The 20,786-nt window shown below is 45.2% G+C and overlaps 2 protein-coding genes across 21 annotated transcripts in view; both read right to left on the bottom strand.

Annotated features, from left to right (window-relative positions):
* The window catches only part of SAMD11 (sterile alpha motif domain containing 11), a 333,362-nt gene extending 321,595 nt beyond the window's left edge, over positions 1 to 11,767 (bottom strand). For both annotated transcript variants that reach the window (XM_079986850.1, XM_079986848.1), the window contains exon 1: positions 11,704 to 11,767. The gene's annotated coding sequence lies outside the window, so the exon portion shown is untranslated. The remainder of the gene's footprint in view (positions 1 to 11,703) is intronic.
* Positions 11,768 to 16,232: 4,465 nt separating this feature from the next.
* Positions 16,233 to 20,786, bottom strand: part of RERE (arginine-glutamic acid dipeptide repeats) — a 351,307-nt gene continuing 346,753 nt past the window's right edge. For all 19 annotated transcript variants that reach the window (XM_079986730.1, XM_079986735.1, XM_079986734.1 and 16 more), the window contains one exon: positions 16,233 to 20,308. In XM_079986730.1, the coding sequence (XP_079842856.1) occupies positions 20,275 to 20,308 (34 nt within the window). In that variant the 3' untranslated portion in view covers positions 16,233 to 20,274. The remainder of the gene's footprint in view (positions 20,309 to 20,786) is intronic.

Consider the following 20,786-nt stretch of genomic DNA (forward strand, 5'->3'; position numbering starts at 1 on the left):
TGGCTCTTTCGAGGTCAGCATTTTGCAAGTGCATACTGGGAAATCCAGGTTTCCGCAATTAAAGTGGATTAAAATGCACTGTTACCCTAGTGCCACAAACCCACTTTAGAAAAAGAAACAAACTTTTTGCAGTTAGGAAAGAGTTGCGGGGGGGGGGGGAATGCCTTGAAAACTGCCAGATGAGCGAGGGATGAATGGGAAGATGTATAAACACACTGCAAGCAAATGAGGACGAATGCTCATTGTCACATAGCTGCCATGTAGGGAAGTCAGAGAATTCCAGCGGGAATGGGTTACAGAAGCAGAAACGGTTGATGCTCGTTGATTCATCCCATGTCGGAATGGAAATCAATAGCGTGTCTCCTCCCCCCTGCCCATTTAAATTGTGTTTGCACTGAAATGACTTGTGTGGAAATAATTATGTCACTATCTTATACGGCAGAGAGGTGTACAGTGTCATATTTAGTGAAAACTGAACTGCAGAACAGGTGGCGCTGTGGGTTAAACCACAGAGCCTAGGGCTTGCCAATCAGAAGGTCAGCGGTTCGAATCCCCACGACAGGGTGAGCTCCTGTTGCTTGGTCCCTGCTCCTGCCAACCTAGCAGTTTGAAAGCACGTCAAAGTGCAAGTAGATAAATAGGTACCGCTGCGGCAGGAAGGTAAACGGCGTTTCCGTGTGCTGCTCTGGTTCGCCAGAAGCGGCTTAGTCATGCTGGCCACATGACCCGGAAGCTGTATGCCGGCTCCCTCAGCCAATAAAGCGAGATGAGCGCCGCAACCCCAGAGTCGGCCACTGGACCTAATGGTCAGGGGTCCCTTTACCTTTACCTTTACCTGAACTGCAGAACAGAAACTGACTGTGACAAATACAGGTCCGAATGGACATCACTGCCTTCTGATAGCCCTGCCATCCTGCAAGCAAATCAGAATGAATATTCCACGAAAACTGAACATAGCATGACCTCTGTTTAACCTTTGTGCAAGCAAATCAGGACAAACGTTCAGTCAATAGGTTGTCTGGAAGAACCCACTGTGCATGCAGCCCCAAAACTCTCATTTGGCTCCCCCTTTCACACAAGCAGGTGGAACCAAGGAGAAAAGGCACAGCTCAGAGTTACTTCCAAGACTGCTGTTTGCTTTTCCCTAACAAGCCAGGATTCAAGAACAAACTTTGGGTTGAAGCAGGACTGGCCCTTCCATGAGGTCAAGCAAGGCAATTTCCCGCAAGCAGCCAGGGCTGAGAAGCAGAAAATTGGTGCCCCCTCTGGCCTGTGGTTGTTTGTCTGGCTGCCAGACCAGCTCCTTCTGCCCACTGTGCAAAATGCCTGCTCACTGTGGGGCCCTTTAGAGCATGGGAAGGCAAACTAAGGCCTGGGGGCCAGATCCGGCCCAATCACCTTCTAAATCCGGCCCACGGACGGTCCAGGAGTCAGCGTGTCTTTACATGAATAGAATGTGTCCCTCTTTTTAATGCATCTCTGGGTTATTTGTGGGGCCTGCCTGGTGTTTTTACATGAATGGAATGTGTGCTTTTATTTAAAATGCATCTCTAGGTTATTTGTGGGGCATAGGAATTCATTTTTTTTTTTCTTTTCAAAATATAGTCCGGCCCCCCACAAGGTCTGAGGGACCGGCCCCTTGCTGAAAAATTTTGCTGACCCCTGCTTTAGAGGGCCTTGCTCAGAGAAAAAGGGGTCGTCCCTCGGAGCAAGGTGGCCCACGAAGAGTGCCTCTACCACTGCCGATTTGCCAATGCAGCTAGAAAATCCTTTTTAAAAAATCAGCTTAAAGTTACTGTTCTGTCTGTTCCACCTGACGAAGCCACAGCAGAGCAGGTGACTCTCCTGGGCCACCACACCCAGAATGCCTCCCTCTGACGAAGGAAATCCTTTCTCAGAGCAAGAGCACCATGTTAACAGTGGCAAAATAAGGTGGGCATGCATGTGGGGGGTGGGTGAGTGGTGGCAGATGGCAGTGAAACCACCTGCCTCTGGTTGGTCCAATGTCATGTACCAATGCTGGGTTCAAAATTGGGTAGCAATTCTGGCTTGTTAGGGAGAGACAAGCCATGAATCTGGGTTCAGACATAATGCCAAACTGTTGCCTTCCAGGGATTGTGGACCCGCTCACATGCAAAGGGGGAAATGTGTGTGTATGTGAGGGGAGTGCATTTATTAATCCAAGGTGCCTAGCTTCTAGGAATGTGGACACTGAAACCATTGTTCCATACAAGTCCAGTTTTACCTATCTTGACCAGCAGGAGGGGCTCTTCAAATGTCTCTTGTACCTACAGTCAAACCTCGGTTGTTGAACATAATCCAGAAGCTGTTCAACAACTGAGGCACGGCTTCCGATTGGCTGCAGGAACTTCCTGCACTCAAGCAGAAGCGGTGTCAGATGTCCAGCTTCCAAAAAACGTCCGAAAACCAGAACACTTACTTCCAGGTTTTCAGTGTTCAGGAGCCAAAATGTTCCAAAACAGAGGCATTTGGGAACCGAGGTTTGACTGTATTTGACCACACAAACTGGAGATACTGGGGACTGAACCTGCAACCGTCTGAGTGCAGAGGAAATGCTTTTTCAGTGAGTAGTCATCCCTGCCTTGCTTCCCGAATACCTGTATTATGAAATTATAAAGTAATGCTAATAATAATTTAAAGCCTTCTGCCTCTTAATGGGAGCATTGCTTTAGCTGATTCTACTTGAAGGGAAGTCAAAATTAGCTGCAGCTTTCTGCTAGTTACATTCTGTGGCACAGCAGGGTTTGCATCTATGAAATTTTATTTTTCTACTTGTTTTATTTATAGCTCCCTGCTTCTGCCCCAGCAGGGCACACAAGATGGCTAATCTGTGTAATAGCACCCTGTGGAAAGGGAGGAGGGGAAGCAGGTTAGCTGCAGAACATCTGCTTTGTATGCAGAAGGCCTCAGGTTCAGTCCCTAGCATCTCCAGATAGGGCTGGGAACACCCCTGCCTGAAGCCCTGGAGAGCTGCTGCCAGTCAGTGTAGACAATGCTGACCTATATAGACTAAGGGTCAGACTCAATGGAAGGCAGCTACCTATGTTCCTATAGGAGAATGGGCTGTGATTCAGAGGTGGAGAACATGCTTTGTATGGCAAAAGTCCCAGGTTTGATCCCTGGGATCTCCAGGTATGGGGAGGGGGGGCACTTCAGCCCCCAGAGAGCCACTGCTAGCTGGTATAGATGATGCTGAGCTAAAAGGACCAAAGATCTGACTTCACCTACCTACCTACCTATTTATTTATTTATTTATTAAACAAATATTTGTATTTGAAGGTGGTGACCAAGAAACAAGAAGACTCCCACCTATTATACTCCATCTCATGGGTGAGTCTATAAATATAAAAACTCATTAAAACCACAAAATCAGCCAAATGAGCAGCATATGTATGTATGTATGTATGTACGTACAATATAAATAAATAAACTAATACTACTACACAGTGAATAAGATGCAGCTGATAATCCAACAAGCATTATTGTCTGAGCAAACAGTTTTGTTTTTAACAAATCCTAAAATACCACCAGTGGCATCGCTTGTCAGGGCTCAGATGGGTGGTGATGCCATAAAAGAGGAGCCACCACAGAGAATGCCCTGCTGACCGCTGAGAGGCTTTCACAACCAAGGTAGAGAAAGGCCTCTGAAGCTTGCATGTTAGGAGGCAGTTAGGAGGGCGGACTCCTGCGAGCATCTTTGCTCCAAGTGGTACAAGGCAGAAGTTGGTATAAGGCAGCTTTCTTTGGTCCCATAAATTGTTAGGGGTGAAAACCACAGTCTTCCTTGGGATGTGCTTCAGAGCACACGTGGCAGCCTTGCTCCACAACCGGCTGCCTTCCAGACATTTTTGGACTATAACTCCCATCAACCGCAGCTCATCTCAGGAAAGCAGGAGGGACCTAGGGACCAAGGGCTAAATACAGCTCCCCAGGCCTCTCTCTTTGGCCCTCAAGGCTCTTCTCAGGTCACCACAAGCCATGACCCCTATTCACTTTCACCTGACTGGGATGTGCTCTCGAGCTGCCTCTTGCTAAAACTAGATGACGAGGCAGGCTGCATGTGTTAGCCTGCGTGTTGAGATCTATCTGATTACTGCACAGCAGGAACTTGGCCTGATATTTAAAGCAGTTGTGGGGAACTTTTGGTTTTTTCCAGATGTTGCTGAACAAGTCCTATTATCCCTAGTCCTTGCCCATGCTTGCTGGGGCTGACGGCGGCTGCAACATCTGGAGGGCCAAAGGTAAGAGGTATAAAGGTATGTCACATCCATTGCTCTACCCACATTTGCCACTGGCCACACCCACAACCAGCCACGTGGCCCCCAGAAAGTTGCTTATGTGGCCCTTGGGCTGAAAATGATTCCCCAGCCCAGTCAAAAAGGTTGCTTCCCAAATAAAGGTATCGCTCAGCTCTGTGTGTCTTTACAGCTTGTAATTCTGTGTTTTTGTTTTGTTTTTACAGTGTTGAAGGGTTCCGCCCTCCCCCCTTTAGATCCCCTTGATAAAGAGATGACTCTCAAAATGTGTCAAGAACGTATCATTTGGGCAACTGTTCCGCATACAGGTTGCTGGTACCTCACATATACAGTGGTGCCTCGCAAGACGAAAAGAATCCGTTCCGCGAGTCTCTTCGTCTAGCGGTTTTTTCATCTTGCGAAGCAAGCCCATTGACGGCTTAGCGGATTAGCGCTATTAGCGGTTTAGCGGCTTTTAGCGGCTTTTAGCGGCTTATCGGATAAGCGGCTTAGAAAAAGGGGGGGAGGGGAAAAAACCTGCAGGAACTCGCAAGACATTTTCGTCTTGCGAAGCAAGCCCATAGGAAATTTGTTTTGCGAAGCACCTCCAAAACAGAAAACTCTATCGTCTAGTGAGTTTTCCGTCTTGCGGGGCACCACTGTAGCTTCTTAACCTTCCTCGCAACTCCCCCAAACCAGGATAAATTACGCAAAATACAGTTAAGTTGTGTAAAAGAAGACAGTCTTAGTTTGCACAGTACGTTCCTCAGCATTTACTGCTGTTGTCCTTTGCAAAAACATAGCTGTGTGTAACAGATTCCCAGTCGCGGAATTCCCATTTTTTCGGGTGCAGAATCTGGAACTGCTGCTACCGGGTTTCAATGGGAGCACAGAGGCTGCTTCATCCCCTACAGGTGGTAATAGGGAAAGTGAGGCTTTGCCAACGGGAGACGCGTTGCTTCCACGGTCTTGGCGTCACAAATGGATCATCGGTCTGTCCGCCTGTTGGCACCAACCTCCTTGGCAGGGGGGCAAAGGAGGCAGCGCGCAGACGTCAGAGACACAGCCGCACGCAGACACACTTGGAAGCGTGAAATCCAGCTCCCCCGCTGCTGACAGCCAGAACGGATTGGACAACTTTAGCTCATTGCTACAGGGGGCAGTGGAGAAGAACGCACATTGCAGGCGAGCGAGAATCCTGTTCTGATCAACACCCAGCTTGGAATTTCCCCATCTCCTGTGACTTGGCTCTTTCCTTGGCTGCCGTTCCCCAGCCGTGCCTGGAAACTGTGAAGCAAACACAGCTGGCCTTGAACTCCCATCTCCTAGACTGTTGCAAGCCAATGTCAGAACCAAACAAAACACAGCTTTTGGTTTTTCAGCTACTTTACAAATAGAAGAAACTAAAGGTGATGGCGGGGGGGGGGGATTGGCTAGACAGCTCCAGCTGCCAGCAGGGTGCCTTTAGTAGAGGGCAAGGCACTGATGAGTTCATGGTGAGGTAAAGGTATTTCTGAAGAACAGGATCATTACAGTATAAGGAACAATGCAGAGGTTACAAGGTGATTGATCGTATGCAGTTGCAGCGGCAAAGCAAGGCAGTAATGCAGTTCTGCAGAAGAGGGGGAAAGACCTCAAGATGTGGTACTGGGTGCAGAAAGTTTTTAGTCCTCGTGGATGCCTGAAAGAGTGTCTGGTGGAATCTCAGAACAAGAACTAAGCCAGAAAGGTGGCTCATTAAGTGCTTCTTTGTGGCAGCTGCCAACCTAGCAGTTCGAAAGCACATCAAAGTGCAAGTAGATAAATAGGTACCGCTCCGGCGGGAAGGTAAACGGCGTTTCCGTGCACTGCTCTGGTTCGCCAGAAGCGGCTTAGTCATGCTGGCCACATGACCCAGAAGCTGCATGCCAGCTCCCTTGGCCAATAAAGCGAGATGAGCACCGCAACCCGAGAGTCGTCCGCGACGTGACCTAACGGTCTGGGGTCCCTTTACCTTTACCTGTGGCAGATAAAGCCCTGGGTTCAATCTCCAATGGCAACTGCAGGGAGGGCTCAGAAAGACTCACTGCTTGAAATCCTAGGGAGATGCAGCCAGTCAGTGTAGACAATACATGGACCAGTGGTCTTGATCAGTACAAGGCAGCTTCCTATGTTCCTAACATAGGAAGGAGGTCAATAATTCCTAGTAGTTGGCGAGCAACTTTTATATTTTATACAAAAATAAAATAAAATAAAGTAAAATATTATTGAAACGCCACTCAGAATTATCTTTCTCCATTCCTGTACAGTGGTACCTTGGGTTAAGTACTTAATTCGTTCCGGAGGGCCGTTCTTAACCTGAAACTGTTCTTAACCTGAAGCACCACTTTAGCTAATGGGGCCTCCCGCTGCCGCTGTGCCGCCGGAGCACGATTTCTGTTCTCATCCTGAAGCAAATTTCTTAACCCAAGGTAATATTTCTGGTTTAGCAGAGTCTGTAACCTGAAGTGTATGTAAGCTGAAGCGTATGTAACCCGAGGTACCACTGTATTATGAAAGCTCATGATCCCCCAATTGTTTTGGTAATGGCAATACAATTTGGGACAGAAGAAAGGGCATTTTCACACAATGCATAGCTTATGGAATTCACTGCTACCAGATGTGACAATAAAAGCAGGCTTAGATTGCTTTAGAAAGTGGGATTAGACAAATCCATGAATGAGGACAGGTCTACTAATAGCTATTAGTTATGATCGCTGAAGAGAACCTCAATTTCCAGAGGCGGTGCACCTCTAAATACTGACTGCTTGGGGCAGAAACAGCATAAGGGGACTGACCAGGGTGTGAGTTGCAGTCTGATTCAGTATAAAGCAGCAGCATCACTCCCACCCCCCAGAAAACCATCTTTTAGAAAGGAAGAAAAGGAAGCTCCACAGCAGGCAAGGCATTAAGAGGAGCTCCAATGTTTCATCTTCTGGTGGCTTTTGCTTTTCAAGCTGCAGCCTTATAAAAGTTCAGTTTGTTTCTTGCTTAGTCCCTTTGAGACCTGTGGTGTACCGTGAGTGCCCCCTAGTGTCTATATGAAAGAACTGAGCTTTATTTAATGCACTACTACAAACTAGCTAAGGGCCCGTCAATTTGATGGGTGGTATTTGGAGAGTGGGCTGCATGGGAACAATTCCCTTTAATAGCTGCAAAAGTTTCCAGCAGGGAGAGTGAGAGAACCAGGGTGGAATGACCAAAGAGGAAGATAATGCAGGATAAGTGGAAATGTGGAAATAAGTGGAATCTGGGAGGGAAATTATTATTTTTTCCAGGACGTAAGAAGCGCCCTTATTCAGAGTCAGATCATTGGTCCATCTAGCTTGTTATGTATACACTGGCTGGCAGTGGCTCTCCAGGGTTTCAGAAAGGAGTCTCTCTCAGCTCTACCTGGAGATGCCAGGGATTGAACCTGGAACCTTCTGCATGCAAAGCAGATGCTCTACCACTGAGCCATAGCCCTCTCTGCTCTTAAGAGTGTTTGTTAAACAGGACTTGAATTGGTCAACATCCTCCGTGAAGTAGCAGTTGTAGCCATTCTAGGCAACTCAGATCTCAGCCAAAGGACAGTTGATCTCCACTCCCCAGGTAGGGGAGATATGCTTGTCTGAAGCCCTGGAGAGCTGCCGCCAGACAGTGTAAACAATACTAATTTAGATGAGCCAGTGGTATGACTCAGTATAAGGCAGCTTCCTGTGTTCCCAATCAGTTCATTTTTTAAGGGCTGTTACGTTCAGTCAAATAGTTAAATTAAGTCGATAAAAACATTTTTGATAGAATGAAACAGTGCCCCCCATTAAACCAGGCAGCAGATTCTTAATTACGTTTTTAATAAAAGTTCTTGCAAAAAGTACAGATGGCAAGCACCATATTAAAAGACACATTCCTTCCGTGCTTTCTCTCTCTCTCTCTCTCTCTCTCTCTCTCTCTCTCACACACACACACACACACACACCACACACAGAATGTGGGTTGAGCAGGGAAAGACCAAAGTGGGGCCTAACTGGGCCCACCCAGCCTCCCTATTTGGCCTGTAAGGCCACTTTGGCAAAGGCATGCCTACTTGCCCTACACCAGCTGACATATATGGTGGCAGTTGTAGGGCAAATAAAGACATGGCTTAACTGAAAGGGGAGGTTGCAGGCACTGCAGGTCAGCAGCATCTGCACACAGCCCCATAGACATCACTTTACAAGCACCAACTGATCAGCTGATTATGCTTAGCACTATGCAAAAAAAGGTCACCTGACATCACTGTGATGTCAGGTGACCCTGGCAAGACAAATCTGGTCCATGGGACACATCATGTTCTGGACCACCAACCAGATCCAGTTCCCCATCTCTTTTCCAGGAGAACTGTTACTGCAACACGTCTGAGTTCACACGGTTTGTTTCTCTGCACCCCTTTTGAATGATTGGATTTCATCATGTGCAATTTTTAAGAGCGTTATTCATTAATTCGTTAATCAGTTGAGATTAACCAAATCAGTTGAGATTAATTAAAGTGGGTGGCAGCCCGGTTTATTTCTCATTCTGTCTCACAGCAACAGAAGGCACCATGTAGTGAAACCATGTAGTAAAAATGCTCAATATATGTCTGAAGGGAAATGAGGATGTGTTGTAGCTCAGCATACTGGCAGCTTCCTTTGAGTATTAGAGCTATCCATAACTTAGTGGCAGAGAATTTGTTTTGTTATGCAGAAGATCCCAGGTTCAATCCCTGGCATCTTTAGGTGGGGCTGGGAATGCCCCACCCCCACCTGCGTGAAACCCTGGAGAGCCACTGCCAGTCAGTGCAGACACAATGCTGAGATAGACAGGCCTTGGTCAGAGTTGACACAAGGCATTTTTCCTAACTCTTAAGAGAAGGGGTGTAGCTCAGTGGTAGGAAATATGCCTTGCTTGCAGAGGGCAATGGGTTCAATTCCCAGCATCTCAAGGTAGGGCTGAAAACGCACAACCACAAAATGGCTGCCACGGGGAGCATGGCATAACACAAAATTAAGAGACAACCATCCCCCAAAATATTATGCTTATCATAGGAAGTCACGCTATGCTGTGATGGTACTGATTGTGGAGATCACTCTCTCACACACAAAAACACACAGTTGCAATCTAATAATAACAGGAAGCTTTCCTAAGTACCAGGAAAAAATATACAAGGTGGCGACTCCACTCATTTTACAGAAATTGCTTAGAAGGTATCTGTACATTTTGCCCCATAATATTCTTTCTAGGAGGGTTAGTAAAGGTAAAGGTACCCCTGCCCATACAGGCCAGTCGTGTCCGACTCTAGGGTTGCGCGCTCATCTCGCTCAAGAGGCCGGGAGCCAGCGCTGTCCGGAGACACTTCCGGGTCACGTGGCCAGAGTGACTAAGTGGCATCTGGCGATCCAGCACCAGCGCCACACACGGAAACGCCGTTTACCTTCCCGCTATAAAGCGGTACCTATTTATCTACTTGCACTTAGGGGTGCTTTCGAACTGCTAGGTGGGCAGGAGCTGGGACCGAACGACAGGAGCTCACCCCGCCACGGGGATTCGAACCGCCGACCTTGTGATCAGCAAGTCCTAGGCACTGAGGTTTTACCCACAGCGCCACCCGCGTCGTCTAGGAGGGTTAGGGACTTACTTTTTATTGTTAAATGAAAGCTCACAGTCTGGGGCATCTGCCCAGGGCACCACTGGGAGCCTTCACAGGTGCCCAGGTGCCCGCCGGGTTGGTGACCCCTGAAATAAGCTGCCATCAAACCAAAACATAGACAGCAGTGCCATCTAGTGGTGAAAGGCACAAAATTACTCTTCCCAGAATGGTTTCATACTTGTTATTAGATCGTAGATGGCGTTCGCAGATATTTTTGCTGTGGATTTTAATATTTGCAGGCTGGGTGCTTGTTATATTATGCTCACTGGGTTTCATTAATTTGATAAAACTAAATTAATACATGGGGCCAAATTCCATGATTCCAGTTGCGGCAAACTCTGAGCATGTGGGGATTTTATCCAACAACAGATGGCAATATCTTTCTTTAGAACTATGCAGCAATTGTTTGCACAATTTCACACATATAACTCTTATTAAAATCAGCTAATATGGCAATCCTCTCCCCACTGAGCTTGGAGTAACAGGCCTAATTGAACTCCGTGGGATTACTTCTGAGTAGGCATGCAAAGGCGGTAAATTAATCTCTGTGTTGCAGGAGGGATAACAAAAGGTGAAAGGAGAATGAGAGGTGAGACCTTGAGAGACTGTGCTATGGAGGAAAAAAATGAATATTTTCACTCTCTGTCTCCAAAGAACATATGGACTTGTTTTGGTAAACACCATCAAAGTCAAGATCCCAAAGTGTCACTGACACACTCAGATTGTAGACAAAAAAAATGTATTGTGGCAGAAGTTTTTATGCACAGTTCACCCTATCAGTTGCATGAATTGTTGTTCCAAGCTGAATGAATTATCACACACACACGCACCCAAACACTTTGGTCTTCAACCAGCCAACAGCAAAACCTTTCTCCACCAGGTGAGACCAGCACAAAAGTCTTAAAAACCAATCTGAAGTCTACAATAGGCAACAGATGTTTCAAACCAGCCTTCTCTTTCTCTGATTAGCTAGATTGGCTCCCCTGAACATCAGTCACTCCTAAGACTGCATTCATTGGCTAAAACACTGAAAGATGGGAGGCTAGTTTCATACATTTAAAGCACACAAGCTTCTGCCCCAAAATCCTGGGAACTGTAGTCTACCGTCACAGAGCTACAATTCCCAGAACCCTTAACAAACGACAATTTCCAGGACTATTTTCATTTGGGAGGGGGTTAGGATGCGCTTTAGACGTATGGTGCGTGCACAGGCTCATAAAAAAATTGTGGAAATTTGCACTTTTTCTACATTTTGTGTCAGATCCTACAAATGCTAGAAACTTGTTTGTTGTTTTTTTTAAAAGAAAAAAAAACCCAGAAAGCTGGGATTCTGGAGATTATAATTCATTCAGGGGAAAGAGAAAGACTCCCCGCTCCTGACAACCATGACTCCCAAATAAACATGGACAGAACTGAAAGCCTTATTCTGAGAAATGGAGCCTTTTCTTTTAGAAAAATAAAATAAAATCAGCGCAGGAGAAGAATTACAACGGAAGGACTTGGCAAATAAATTTTTAAAAATAAATAAATAAATGAAAATTGTAGGTGCTTCTCTGTGAGGAGAGGTAACTCAGACCCTAAACATGGAGGAAGTTGGCAAAAGGGTTGTTGTTTTGGCTTTAGTTATTAAAATACAGCAATTTTTTTTCAAAATAGAGACACACTTCAGATGTTTTCCCACTGTCTTGATATTTTACTCCAGTCCACTCCAACCCCATTACTCTCTCGCATGTACAAACAGCTGGTTCTTCCAGCAAGGTCAGTAAGGAAAGAGAAACTTACTGAGTGTATGAAATTAGCTTTCATGCCTCGCAGCCATTCTCCTTCCTCGCTCTCCATCTCTGGACAGTGACCGAGGAGCGAGGGAAATGCAGCCGCTTGATTGGCAGAGGGGCTGGGTAGGCAGGCCCTGATGCAAAATGCCGCCACGGGATTGGCCGGAGGAAGGCAAGGCCGAGGCCTGCCCGGTTTCTATACAGGAGACCTTCTTTCTTGAGTGGTTTTTAACCAAAAAACCCCCCCCAAAACCTCACGAGGGGAATTTTGTTTGTTAATGTTTCAAACAAGTGAGGGGAAAGATGTTTAAAATGAATGCTTAAGAGGGGGAAATGTATCTAAAATGAGCGTCTGAGGGAGTGTTAAAATGAGTATTTGCTCCAAATGTCAGGCTCAGCCCTGAGGTAGGGTTGCCATATTTCGAAAAGTAAAAATCCGGACGCAAAAGTTGAAGGGGAAAATAAAGTTTTTGGCCAAAGTTGTCGAGATTTTTTCTTAGTTTTGCCCAGTGTTGTTCACAGTGATTTCCGCCCGGAAACTGTTTCTGAAGGCCGAATTGCGGGCATATGACAACCATATGACTCTTCCCTTACAAGTTCCCAAACGGGCAGCTCAAACATGGGGACAAGAGTCACATTCCACTGACCCGCACACCAGCACAGTTATTCACGTGTTGTTCAAGGAGGGTACGGCCCATATGCAACAAGTGTGTGTCCTCTTTCGCACATGCACACTTTTGCACCTGTGCTAGAGGCAGCTTGCCCCCGTGCTTTGCATAGCATGTGAACAAGCCTCCAGTGGTTGACTGGAAGCCTGCATGCGAGATTCCAGCTGATTTTATTGCAAGTTGTGCAGGTGCAACAGAGGCAGTATGGATATAAAGAGGAATCTCGGGAGGCCTCACCTGCACTATAAATTTAATGCAGTATTATACCTCTTTAAACAGGGCTTCCCAAAAAAAAAATCAAAAAAAAAATCCTGGAAACTGGTTTGTTAAGAGTGCTGGGAACTGGAGTTCTGTGAGGGATCTCCAAATACCGCACAGCACTCTTAACAAACTACAGTTCCAAAGGTTATTTAGCAGAAGCCACCGTTGTTTAAAGTGGCATAAGATTGCTTTGAATGGGCATGCATTTTTTTTAATTTTTTTGTATCTTTAATATTTTGTTGGAAGCGGCCCAGAATGGCTAAGGAAACCCAGTCAGAAGGGTGGGGTATGTATGTATGCATGCATGCATGCATGCATGCATAAATAAATAAATAAATAAATACTATTATTACTACTCTCATTTACTAAACTTATGAATCACTTGATGTCACAAAAGCAACTCAAAGCAATGTACAACAATAAATTGCTCCAGAATAGCTTGATTGGGGGGGGGGGGGGGGCGCACGTGGAGGCAGCAGTGCTTCTGAATAACAGTTGCTTCTAAACTTAAAGCTACGTGCACATCCTCCAACACTGCGGAATGCCTCAGTAGCCCATGTGTAGTAAAAGGCTCTAGGGTGCATTTTTAAACACAGTTTTGTTTAAAGCAAAACTTTATAAATACCCCTCTGACGATGCCAGTCTGTGTACAGCATAACATGTATCTCAGTAGGAAGCTACATTTTTAGTGAATGCTGCCACCTGCTGGCCAAATTCAAGAACGTTACGGGCGTCTGGCTGGGCAGGGATATGCAACTGTTATTTGGAACAAAAAATGCTAATCGTGACCATTCATTCAAGCACCTGTCGCTTAAGAACATAGTAAGAGCCTGCTCAAGTCAAAGGTCCAACTAGTCCAGCATCCTGTTCTCACTGTGGCCGACCAGATGCCTGTGATTCCCAGCAACTGATATAAAGAGGCACACTTCCTCTGACAGTGGAGGCAGAACATAGCCATCCTGGTTCTATGAATTTGTCTAATCCTCTTTTAAAGCCACCCTAACTGGCCATATTACTCATGGCAACAGATTCCCTAGTTTTAGCTTTGTGCTATGTGAAGACATCTCTCCTTTCGTCTCTCCTGAACCTGGTCATCATGGTGGGCAACCACAAGCCACCCTAGAAAATTTCCCACAATCTTCATGGCATAGGCATTCGTCCAGGACACTGTGGGAAATTTAAAATGGCCGCATGGTGGTGTAATCCAAGGAAGACTCGGCAACAAATGGTCCTGCTGTGGCGATGGCATCTCACCAGCCAACTGAGGGTACCCAGGTCCTCTTCTCCAGCTCTGCCTCCAGGACATAACTATTTGAAAAACGCTCCAGTAGCCACCTTGCTGTATTTAAAACAAGCACAGAAAACCTGTGGCCCTCCAGATATGGTTGGACTACAACTCTCTCATCAGTATTTATTGGTAATTTGGAAATTTATTGAGAGCTTTGCAACAAAATGCTACTGGAGCAATAAAGTAAAATACAAAACGCAAAGGATTGCCAACTCAATAAACTAACAGTAAAACCAGTTCAAGAGTACTATTATATGGTTGTTATTCCATAAAATGGCTGGGTCGCTTTTAAGCACTGGCTACGCTGCCTGGCCTGACCAGAGCTGCAGACTAACATCTGTCCGGCTAGCTAGATAATCCAGTACAGGGATCCTTAATTCACATTTAAGGTGCAGAGACCATTTGCTATGAGCAAATGGGGCACAGCCTCACCAACCCCCTGCCCACCTTCTTACTTACAACCAATGGAAGGTGGCTCTGGCTGCCACTGACTCTGCTGGTCTCCCTGTTTCTGACCAAGCAGTCCCAATGGGCACTGGCTACTGCACCTTAGTGAGCAAAGGGAAATTTGGGTGGGTTTGAAGAGTTCTATGACTCCTTCCCCAAGCCACTTCCTTCATGCACACGGCTCCAATCCTTTGGGGTTTCTCCTTGAATGAGACTATTTCTCAGAGTGTGCCCTTCTTCTCCCAGCCCCCAATGAATGCATCTTCTGTCATCCCAGAACAATACATTTCAAAGACGTATTAGGACAAAAGCTTTTGCTTGACATGGACAGAAATTGATTGGGGTGGTGACAGTGGCATTATCTTGTATCCGTTTCCCCGAAGTGGAGAGAAAAGAATGAAGCAGCAGCCCGAGGCAGGGAAATGGCATTTACATTTAGATGAAGGTGTTTTCTGCAATGGATGAATTCTAGTCACTTGCCATCGTGTTCAGCAGAGCAAAGGGAGGACAAGGGCTGGGGCGTGTGTGGCAGAGCAAATTACCCAGAAGAGGGAAGAGAACAGGAGACAGGATCAGACACAACTCCACACAGGGTCCTGGCAAGGCCATTGTGAGACATTTTGGTACCCAGGGCTGAAAACCTGAATCACCCCCAGGTTAATCAAGGTGGCAACGCCATCTCTTTATTATAACATTACAGTATATACCCTGCCCTCCTGCCATGACGGATCCTGGCATTCATGGGATTCTCAAGGTCAGAGCTGCTTTGGTAGGGGTTTGCTAGTTTCTTCCTCTATCCCAATCCATTTTCCTTTTGTGTCTTGTCTTTTCAGATTGTAAACCTGAGTGCAGGGAGTGTCTTTTTCATAATGATTTGAAAGCTCCTCTGAGATCTCTCTCTCTCTCTCTCTGCCAAAGAACAGGATTATAAATAAATAAATATTTACATTTCCTGGATCAGCAGCAAAAATCTAATTTAAAAGAAACCAAAGAAGAGCAAAAGCAATGGCATGAAGGGTTTTAGGGCTCTGGTGCTTAACTAAGGCTGCCATATTTCAAAAAGTAAAACTCCTGACACTCACAATGAGCTTTTTCAAGGAAACCACCAAAATGGTTGAGCTTTTTGGGGGAAACCTCCCCCCCCCCAAAAAAAAAATCAGCATGTTTTTACATGAGTAGAATGTGTGCTTTTATTTAAAATGCATATCTGGGTTATTTGTGGGGCATAGGAATTGGTTCATTCCCCCCCCCCCCATATAGTCTGGCCCACCACATGGTCTGCCCATGGCAGAAAAAGGTTGCTGACCCCTGGTCTAAACAGAAGTTTTCCCCTTTCTCTCTCCCTCTCTGTCTCACACAATCACACGCACAGCAGAGGGAATGCCTAATCTATCATGACGCCTGCTACAAGACTCACAGGCATCATCCAAAACCCAGAGAGAGCTTGGGACAGCCATTAACTCTCAGACTAACCTACCTTGAAGGGTGGCTGTGAAGGTAAACACAGGATTAACTCCATGCACACCCAACCATCTTGACACCTTAAAGGCAGGGCAGGACGCAAATGTGTTACTTAAGAAAATATGTAACTGAATAGCCTGTCCCAACCATGGCATATGGCAATAGTCCACCTTACAGGGGCAAATGTCCAAAGGGACTGTGCTGTCTGAAATAGGACCCACCTCGTTTTGTTACCTTGTTGTAGGATGGTCTTTGTGCAGTTAAGAGGAAACCGATGAGAAGATGCTTAGGATGAAGCCAAGTCACTCTGGTTGTTGCTTCCGACGAGGTTCATGGTTAGTGAACCCACCCCAACCTCATGCCCCATTAAAATATGCATGCCACACTTTTCAAACAAAATCAAAACTGCCATAGTGTAGCTTGGTTTTTATTTATGTCCACAAATATTTCAAAAAAATTACAAAATACTCAAATGGAGAGAACACAGAAGTCACGATTTCTGGGTTTTCTACTCTGTTTTACACTGTGTTATCCCATGGTAAACCTACTCATATATACACTAAGCCTCAAGATATATATATAAATGTAGCTGTCAGAATGTATATTCTGCTTTTAAACGGTGCGGTGAAACTAGCTCAAACCAGGACGACACAGAACAAGAGACGGTTTGATTTTGAAAAAATAAAGTAAAATCACACACGCACGCACACACAAAAAGCAAAATAAAATAAAATGGATTTTTGAAGTTCAAAGCAAAAAATAAAATCTTGCTTTAAAAAAGTTTTTTTCTGAAAAGGTAACTGTAAAAAGTTGGGAGATTCTAACAGAGCATGGTGGTCTTGGGAGAATTAGGGCAAATAACACTGTAGCTAATCATTAAGATCTGAGGACAAAGAACCTCTGGGCTCCCCACCACTGTGGAATGATTCATACTGTTATGCAAGCATAAAAAAAGAAACCCAAAAGGTCAAGAGTTTATGAGGAAGCACAATGAAATGCATGTAAACTGTGGAGGGAAAGGCGTAATTAACTGGTACCGTTTGTCTGTCTTTCCTAGACTGGCGAGTTGCAGATGTTTCGGACTACAACTCCCATCAGCCTACTGGGTGTGGCTGATGGGAGTTGTAGTCCAAAACACCAGGAGAGCACCAAGTCAGAGGAGGATGGTCTGCAACATCCATGCTAAGTGTGTCTCCTGAAGGTACTGAAATATCACCACCCTCACCAATATGGCTGGTTCTGTTTTCTGAGAGAGTTGAGGGCAGTTAAAAACTAGATTATGCTTGCTGCAAGGAGGCGTCTTCAAAAAGACAAGGCAAGACAGAGGAGGACTGATAATAAGCAGCTAGGGATGTCCGGCCTGTTAAGACAGATCATTATGCGAAGTTTATTCCATTCCGGATGACAGTGTTAAAACATGAGATGCTAGCTAGGCTTTTAAGCAATGACTCTGTCTTGTTAGCTTGCATCTTGCTGGACGTTTAGCACCATGAACTTAGAGTTTCCTGATGCTCAGTTCAGTGCTACAGCTCTCGGCGGTTCAGAAACTGACCTGAGAAGAGGTGACCGTGACAATTCTGAGGACACCCCGTGTGGCTTGTGTGACCAAAATATGGTCCGCAGTTAGGCTAACTTCAGAACCACCTGGAGGGGCTGTAAGGCAGGTGGATGGCTTAATAACCACCAGCTATTTGCCACTGCACAGAGACAAGAGGCGTGGACTGCCAGTAAGGAAACAATGGGAAAGAAGGATGGTTTGGGAAGAAGGAGCAGGAGTCAGGGAGCAGGGAGAAAGCTCCGCTCTCTGGACCAAGGTAAGAGGAACCCAAATTTCTGTTAGGCTGGATTAAAATTCCACCTGCCGTATGTGCTGTTTAAGAGACTGCTGAACGATTAGCTACGGGGTTATCTGATCAGGCCCAATGGACTCCTACCACCACAAATAACAGTCTTTACAGCAAATGAAGCAGCCTTCCAAAAGGAACAAGAATCAGGAAATGTTATAATGAATGCAACTAACAGGAAAATGTGTTATTACACAGCCCTGCAGATTCCTGCACTAATCCAACTCATTTATTTTTTTTAAAAAAGTGTAACTAAACTAGCAGTTCGAAGGGAATTAAAAAATAGGATTCATACAGTTGTCATGTGTTTGCGACATTGACAGCTTCTGACAGAAGATGGTCAACCCCACTCTAAGCCTTCAGAGTTTCCCTGCCTCGTGCATTGGAGAGTGTGAATTTTTTTTACAAAACAAGGATAACTCCTAAGCTACTGCAAACAGCAGGCAGGAAAAAGGCTGCCCGAGGCACATTTATTGAGTCTTATTCTCACTCCACCGTATCCCAAAAGAGCATTCAAGATGAGGATTTTTTTTGGGGGGGGGGGAAGAAATTTACTCTGCTGTCATGAACTGGGGGTGAGGGGGGGAAGAGTGAGACCGCCCTGGTCAATTGTGCCCTTGAGGTAAGACCAAGTGCAAATCCCCTTCTGTGCCCAGCAAAGCACACACACAAAAACAACACAAACCTGCTAATATTGGACCGATTAAAAACAAAGCCCAGGAGCGCAGAGGCGGCTTCCAGCTTTTAAGAGTGAAATTTAAGCTTTGCGTTCAGGGGGGCAATTTCGAAAAAAACGCACAGCTCTGAAGCAGCCCCTCTGCCTGTCCCTTTTCTTTCAAAATGTGTAACTTGTCAGGGATGGGAAGTTTCGATTCGGCACTATTCAAATAAATTTTATAACATATATAGAGATATTACTTGAAGGGAAATGGTTTGCATGTAAACTTCCATGCTATCTAAAGGACAGTCTGCCTCATATCAACAGCTCTCATGACTGGTGTGGAAGGGTTCCCGGTGGGTATGCATGGAGCACATCCTGACATTGAGAATAAAGGAGAATTTCCTCCTTGAACTGAACGCCTTGTGGCCAAAGAAACATCACCGCATTATTGTTGTCTTAATTGGTAGACTCTGTGTGTGTGTGCCTGCATTTTTAGGACACAGTTTCAGTTTAATGCTATGTTTGTGGAGGAAAGGGGAGACATGGGGTAGCCTAACATTTCAAGAGCCCATTTCTTGAAAACTGCTACCTTTCCAACTTCTGCTTCAAAAAAACTCTTGCGCTGGTGGAAACCGTGACGGCTTTTCGACAGAACCAGTACAGGAATATGCGGTCTTGTTCACCGGCTGAGGAACTGAGTTATGTCAAAAACAAACCTATGAGAATGAAAAGCGATTTAGGATGTTCGTGGAACAAATGAATTAAATTAAAAAGAACAGCGCACACGCACACACACAAAAAGAAAAAGAGTTGTGTTCTTGTTTTTTTTATAGAAAAAAACATATTATCCCTGCAACTCCCTTTAATGCTCATGTTGCTACCAAACCGTCAAGTCAAGCTCTCGACCATTTTGAAATTACTGACCCCCCCCCATGTCATCTTCCCTTTAATTAAAGGGATAATTATATATATTCCTCTTATATTAAAAAATCAACTCTGTATTCTTGTCAACATCAGGTAAGAAGTAACGGTTTTGTGATGTTACTGAAGAGAGAGAACAAGAGGAAGAGAGAGGAGGAGATGGAAGGAGAGGGAGAGGGAGAGGGAGGGAGGGAGGGAGGGAGGGAGGGAGGGAGGGAGGGAGGGAGGGAGGGAGGGAGAGAGAGAGAGAGAGAGAGAGAGAAAGAAAGATACCAGGAGTTTGTGGAGATTATTATAATTTTTTTTAAACCCTAACCCAAAAAAATTATTTACAGACTTAAAAAGCCATGCTGCAAAGCTCTCTTTAAAATTATGAAGTTTTCCTACAATGTATTAAAATAAAAGTAGACTTTTTTCTTTTAAAATTCTTGTTATAGCACTTGGATTTTCAGAGGGTGTTATGCCACCTACTTGCCATTCTTGTATTTTTTTGTTTTTGTTTTTAAAGTGTATATATATATTTATATATTTATATATAAATTGAGTGTATTTCTTTGTATGCACAGTGGCTTGCATTAAGTTGTGAACCTGATTCTAGCACCTACTCAAAATGAAAAAAATGAAAAAACGAACCCAACCCACCCCCTCAAACAACCCCCCCAAGAATGCCCAAGGAATTTCCTCTGACTACTTCCATCCAGTTCTGAGGGGGTTGTTTCTCTCTCAACAGGCTTCTTAACAGGTTTTATCATGCAAGGAGACTCCTGAAACTGGTCTTGGAAACATCTTCTCTACAAATGAATTCTATAATATATGTGCTGATTTTAAAAGTCTCTATAGGTTGGGCTTCCTTGTTTGTTTTTTCTCCTTTTTCATTTTAAATAGAGAAAGGTATCTTGAAAAGATAAAATTCTCTTGTTTTTCGCAGTGTGTGTGTGTGTGTGTGTGTGTGTGTGTGGATAAACACATTCCATTTCTTCCCAAGGACTGGGATCTTCTGCAGCCAGAATTACAAATAAATAATTTATTACAACTGCTTGTCACTTTCTTTCTTCAGTCGGCTAGAAGAGAAGAAAAAGAAAAATAATTCAGTTGCTTTTTTGGGTTGGGAACTTTTTCCTCCAGCCTCTACAGTCTCTCCCCTCTCTCACAATGCAGAAGAGCTCTCTGCCAAGAACAGACAAATGTGGTAGTGAAATAGACCTCTGTGTACCACAGATAGATCTATCTCTCTCTCCCTCCCTCCCCCTCCCTCCCTCCCTCCCTCCCTCCCTCCCTCTCTCTCTCTCTCTCTCTCTCTCTCTCTCTCTCTCTCTCTCTCTCACACACACACACACACACACACTGCCCCATAATAAGAAAAGAGGGTGTGACAGGCCTTGGGGAAATCCCTCTTCCTACCAAAGACTGAGCAGGGAGGAGTTATGCATCCATCCACATGTTTTCCCAGGGACTCAGGGATTTTCAACTAGGACTTCGTATTTAAAGTGAACATCCAGCCCTGTGAGTTATGTGTCTTTGCTTTCATGTGCTCGAAAA

This window comes from Podarcis cretensis (genome assembly GCF_951804945.1).
Source record: "Podarcis cretensis genome assembly, chromosome: 8".
Lineage (NCBI taxonomy): Eukaryota > Metazoa > Chordata > Lepidosauria > Squamata > Lacertidae > Podarcis > Podarcis cretensis.